Source organism: Cyphomyrmex costatus, unplaced genomic scaffold, assembly GCF_001594065.2.
Source record: "Cyphomyrmex costatus isolate MS0001 unplaced genomic scaffold, Ccosl1.0 scaffold882, whole genome shotgun sequence".
Lineage (NCBI taxonomy): Eukaryota > Metazoa > Arthropoda > Insecta > Hymenoptera > Formicidae > Cyphomyrmex > Cyphomyrmex costatus.
Window position 1 is genome coordinate 460,522 of NW_017280466.1, and position 6,000 is coordinate 466,521.

Sequence of the window (6,000 nt, forward strand, 5' to 3'; positions counted from 1 at the left end):
CTTTCCATATGCGTAATTATTTTTTATAGAAATTATAAGTACATGAAATAAGTACAAAGAATATGTAAAAACTACGCAATGTTATAGCCCAAACGACTATCACAAATTATTTCATTTCAACCGGCATAGCAACCAGCACCGGAAATGCAAGGTTGCACATTTCTTAAACCACGCGATCGCGCTAGAGGCGTAATGAATATTACCATATATGGTCCGATCGAAGACAAAAGCGATATCATCAAACTCATTATAAGCGACTGCCAAAATGCGGAGCGCAGAGTCTTGTCTTAAATCTAAACGTAATGACACGTTACGCGCGTCGCGAGTAACCGAGTCACGTAACATGCGCGATAACGTTGTCGCCCGATCGGTTTAATCATATAGTCACGAGCGCGATTACTAAAATAAATTGTAATAAATTGTAATAACCATTCGAATCTACCTCGATACCGAGAAATTGTAATTAATTAATACAATTATTAAATAAAGTGTAATCAGTTATTAAAATTATAAAATAAAAGGGGTTATTTTAAATAAAAAGTGGTGAAGTGAATGTTTGTTCGACGACCTTGTTCATTATCCTCGTCTTTCCTCGTGGGTTCCAACCCTTTAAGCTTTAAGCGGACCGAATCCCAAAATAATATCTTGTTGCACCGAGAGGTACAACAGCAAGTACAATGAATGCAAAAAGTAAAGTATAAAATACATATATAAAAAAGTACATTAATACAGTAATACATAAAAAAAACGTATATAAATGTACAAATACATTAATGTGTAAAATATAAAAAACGCATATGGAATTCATAATACACTTGTATTACAATGGTATCCGCCAATGTCCCCACGGTAACGTCTCCGTCGAGTCTGGTACGACGTATCGTTTGTCGTCGTATGGACTCAGAGCGACTTTCTTTTCGGACACCGTATACACTTGGTGTAGCTTCGATCTTATACACGACTGTCTGCGCGTCATTTCGATCTCTTCGTTCAAGCATCGGGTGTAATCGTCGAACGTTATCGTTCGCGCTACGGCGCTGCTCTTTACACCCTTTGCCTTCTTCTTATCTTTCTTCCCGTCTACACGCAACGCGTACATCTTCGCTCTGAGTCCAACGAACTCGGTCATTATCGCGCCGTTGTTTTCGTCCTTCATCAGGCCGGGCACCTTCTTATTCACGAGAGGCATACCGTACGCGTTGTCCGTCGGATAATCGCTCGTATCGAACCTAGCAATATCGCGTTTCATCACCGCGTAGACATCGTCGCATTCGATGCGATAAATAAGACTGTCCGTGTCGGTGTACATAATTTTACAATTTTCATTAAACATCGGTAACATGTACTCGTGGTGAAACTCGTACAAGCACGTTTTCGATATATCCAGGATGCACATACCCACGTAAATCGGCTTGTCGAATTTCACCTCGAGTTTCCTCAATTCGACCGCTATCAGGTTTTCCGCGAAGACGCTGCGGCTGTGGAAATTCGGTTTCGCGATCATTGCTTCCGCCCCGTACCGTCCGTCCCATGTCGTTATTAGTTTGACGTCGACGTGATTTCGAACGTTTTCCATCGTTTTACCGAATATCGCGTTGTTCATTAATTTGTACAATTTCTTCTCAAAATCGCTTCTCGTGCTCGTACTAAACTGTGTATTGAGTTCGATGTAATTGCGGAGCCAGGCGGATTGAGCAAACTGCAACACTCGATGAACCTTCGTAACGCGAAGGCCATGACGTGTACATTGCTGAAGGCTGCGGTAGTGGATGACGTAACGTTGCTTATCGTACAGCGTCGCGAGCAATTTATCTTCGCGCTTGCCGGGCGGCTTATCGCGCGTCGGGCAGAACGGCAGGTCAGTGTGCGCGTCGTGAAGATGCTGCGGATACTCTAGATCGACCTCGAGAATGCAGCCGATGGGCGAATCCGGAGCGATTGCGCTCGCGTCAAAGTTCGCAGCGTCTTCGACCCATCGAAAGTCGGCGTAGGGCAACGGTTGACACATCGCCCATCCGTATAGATCGTTCACGTCATAGTACATCAAGTACGACGACGGTTTCGATAGATCATACGAACGCATGTATTTGTTATTGGCCTGCGCGTATCTACCGGAACATTGGCTGAAACCGCCGCGAATACCGCGCTCGATGAACATGATCATATCTATGTCGGTGAGCAGCTCGAATTTTACGCGCGTATATTTCAGCATGGCGTCCCACGTGAAACCGGGCAATGTAAAGTAATGCGCGGGATCTAAACTGTAACTCGCGACACAACTTTCGCGAAAATTTTCGAAAACGTCAGCCAACAACAAGACGTCGGTTTTCAGGTACAGATCGCTGTACTCGCCGAGCGTTCGTACAGAGAATCGCTGCCATACGTTCGCGGCGTGAGCGTAATCGCTCTCGGACACGGTCTCGCCCGTTAACGAACTGTGAAAAGATTCGCGCGGTGGTAGATGCGTGTCATCCAGTTTTTCAACGCAGTCAACGTACTCGTACGGAAATACGCCTTTACGAGTAAGCAGATTGAAATCTTCGTCTGATAGATTCGAAAATTCGGAACGTACAATTTTTAATTTATCCTTATCGAGATACGACGCCAATTTATTTAGATTCACGTTCAAAAATTTATAAGAATCGATGAATCGTAATTTAATTGCATTTTTCTTAATATTCTTTTCATTTTTCTCTTTCGTACTGTCGACATATTTCGTAAACAAAGTGTACTTTTCTTTCGTTATCGAAAGTGCTTCTATTTGTCCATCATACGCGGTAGCTATTTCTTTAATTATAAAGTGCGAGTCGTAGCCCGATAGGTTGTGAAATACGACCGGAATGTAAAACGAATTTTTATAATTTAAATTGCAGCCCTCATGCGCTGGACCGCGGTATCGTCCGGTGAGGTGACAATGGTCGCGTACCCGCTTTTCGTTCGGCGCGAACGGTTTCTCGCACACGTGACAGTGCGTCGCGCTACGGTACGCCTCCCATTGTCCTTTGGATAACGCTTCCATGGGAACGTTAACGGATACTCTATCTTTCACGCGATGCGCCAAATCTCTGAGTTCACGCGCGAACCACGCGACGCAATTCTTATCGCGACGGAACCGATAAGCCGATGACGCGTTGTCGTATGAGCACCGCACGTAGTACCCGATGCTGAATACCTCGTGCTGCTGATACGCGTACGACGTCGATGACGTAGCGTCTTCGGTATTTCGCAGCACGCACTCCAGGTCAGCGTACACTACAAAAGGAACGCGCTCCTTCCTGCAGTGGTTGCGAAATTCGAGCCACTTCTCGTTCTCGCTCGGCAGTCGGATAGCGCAGTCGTTCATCCGACCGCATTCTATGATGTGTGACTGCAATCTCTCATTGGAATAAAAATAGTGTAGACATCTGAAAAAAAATTTATTATTAGTAAATACTTATATTCTTTTTTCTTTCTTCTAAAAAATTCATTTTTCTTATTATTACACTTACCGATCGCAGAAAAATACTTTATTCTTATTTTTGGTGAGTTGTGATCTCATGAGTCGGGACAGATCCATAATCCACGCGAAATGGCCGAGGCTGCCGTCATCGTCGTCGTGGTGTGGATGTCGTTTTACATCTTGTAAATATAATAGATTGACGTGTTTCTCCTTATTGTCGTCGGTGAGCCGAAAAGGAAGGATCTTTTCATTCTCGATACCATATACATTAATCGAGATATCGTTGAGACGTTCAAATTTTTTAATGTCTTTGAACGTCATCGGAAACACAATGTCTTTGAGATTCAGTACCTTTGCGTAACTCGGATACGACGATGTCTGATTTACATTACTTTCAGCTGGATACAGAGCAGCGACCACCGACCACGCGAAGCACTCATTGTCTCTGGATTGCACGTTAACCACCGCTTTCTTATTTTTAATTTTCGGCGGCACTTCGATGCAGCATCCCGCGTGCATAGGATTCAGTTTGTTCACGTTAACGATTAAATTGAGGATTCGCGAGAGCGCCCATCCGCTGTCACGCTCCTGGGACTCTTCGAGTGACATTAATGTAGACTCGATGACGTGCCGCTCGTACCACTCGCGCAAATCGGTGTATCGATAGAGTTCACAGTTTTTCGAGTTTATACTGATAACGGTGCGTTTATCGCCCGCTACGAACTCGCCGTTGAACGCGGTGTTCACTTTCACGCTGCCATGTCTCCCTACAGAGCCTCGCACACGCTCGAACACTACACTGCTGGCGTCTTCCAAGAACTGTCGTGGCTCTATGTGTCCAGAGTTTATCACCGCACCGGTCAGAACACGACTCTCGAACGCGGCGTCGATCTCGCGCCATACGAGAGATCTATCGTTCTTGTGATCGATGTACTCGTCACCAACGTGCACGAACCGTCGCTCCAATTGAGTCCTCGCATCCGCGAGTCGAGCGATCCTCACCACCGTAGACTGTGACTGTCTGTGCTCGACGGCGGCCCGCGAACGCTTGGCGCGGCAGAGTTCTTCCAAGTTCTCGATGCACTCGTCGCATCGTCGCTTCCCCGCGAAACTGCACTCCATGAAGGTAGCGGCGCGGTTGCACTGCTCCAGCAGTTCGCGTTCTACTCGCTCGTGGTTTTCAATTTTTTTCACACTTTTTTTTAGAAAAAAGTCACACAGAGCACTTGACTCTCAAATACTTTGCGCATAATATTCTCGAGGTGTTCTATGTCCTCGTTATTTCTCACATCTTACTACGATTTTTCTTCTTCTATTTAATTAATAGCTCCCGCCTCCAAACAATGAAATAGGAGGTCGATACGGCCAGATCACGTCTTTATTGTAAATTGTAATTGTTTATGGGAGTCCTAGTCGTCCAAAAATGTAGAATGACGAACAATAGAGACGAGCCCATTCGAAGGCACACATCGTGTTCTTCTTAATTTATGGCTCCACGCCTCCAAATAATGGAATAGGTCGGATACAGCCAGATCACGTCTTTAATGTAAACCGTAAAAATATGAAAAACGAACGGGTAATACGATACAATGCACAGTCGAAGTCGGCAACACTTTCAAAAATATAAGATAGAAAGCACCCGACCGAAACGCGTCTGCCGCGGCCGAGTGGTTCTTCGGAACTGTCTTACTGCGATTAACTCAGCGAAAAAAAAGATAGAATAAAGATTTCAGCGTGTCGAGCGCCCCGAACGAATGCTCTTTAAGCCCGTATCACACTAGCGATTGGAGATTGCGTTTGCGTTCGCGATTGCATTTTCAACCAATCAGACGAGACCTACTGGCCGAGCAGCTTCTTTTTGATTTGTTAAAAGCACAAACGCGAACGCAGACGTAATCTCCAATAGTGTGATACAAGCATTACGTCTATGAGCGTCTTAGTATGTTCCTAAGCGTCAAGCGGCATTTGGATTGCGCGCGAGGTGAGGGGAACAGCGGTAGGCGGGAGTCGATTCGAAAATCAATTTAGTATAAAACAACAAAAACAAATTAAGTGATTTCGACGATGTCAGATAACGTATTATTAGATAACAGATAATTTATTATCTCTACGTATCTATTACGTTATCTGACATCGTCGAAATCATTTGCTTGGTAACAATTCGTTTGCAAACTTACTCAGATTTCTAAATGTAACGGTTTTATAACTATGATGAGTATCTCCATTGTCTGCATTATTCTTTATTATTTACGAATTTTCCACATTTTATGTAATAAGACTATGTTTCTCTTATTTAAAGACTTTTAATATATTTTACCACTTCGACTATTTTAATTTATGTACTCGCAACAGTAAAGGATATGAGGACTGCGTTACCGAAAAATTTTGCAGATGACAAATAGTTTCATTATTATAATTTACTGTAACATTGATAAAATTAGATCGGTTTGATTCAAAATAATAAAAAAATTACAACAAAAAACATTTGTTGTAATTTGTTTATTATTTTGAATTAATATTTCTTTGTTACACATCTGGCTGTTAGCCCTTCATTTGTCGTT

At 43.5% G+C, this 6,000-nt stretch overlaps 1 protein-coding gene across 1 annotated transcript; it reads right to left on the reverse strand.

Moving 5' to 3' along the window:
- Positions 1–820: 820 nt before the first annotated feature.
- LOC108781704 (uncharacterized) lies at positions 821–4,561 on the reverse strand. The gene is made up of 3 exons (XM_018549759.1): positions 3,489–4,561; positions 2,704–3,404; positions 821–2,544 (listed from the first exon to the last, which is right to left on the reverse strand). Exons 1-3 carry the CDS (start codon positions 4,559–4,561, stop codon positions 821–823), a joined length of 3,498 nt encoding a protein of 1,165 aa, XP_018405261.1.
- Between the last annotated feature and the right edge of the window lie 1,439 nt (positions 4,562–6,000).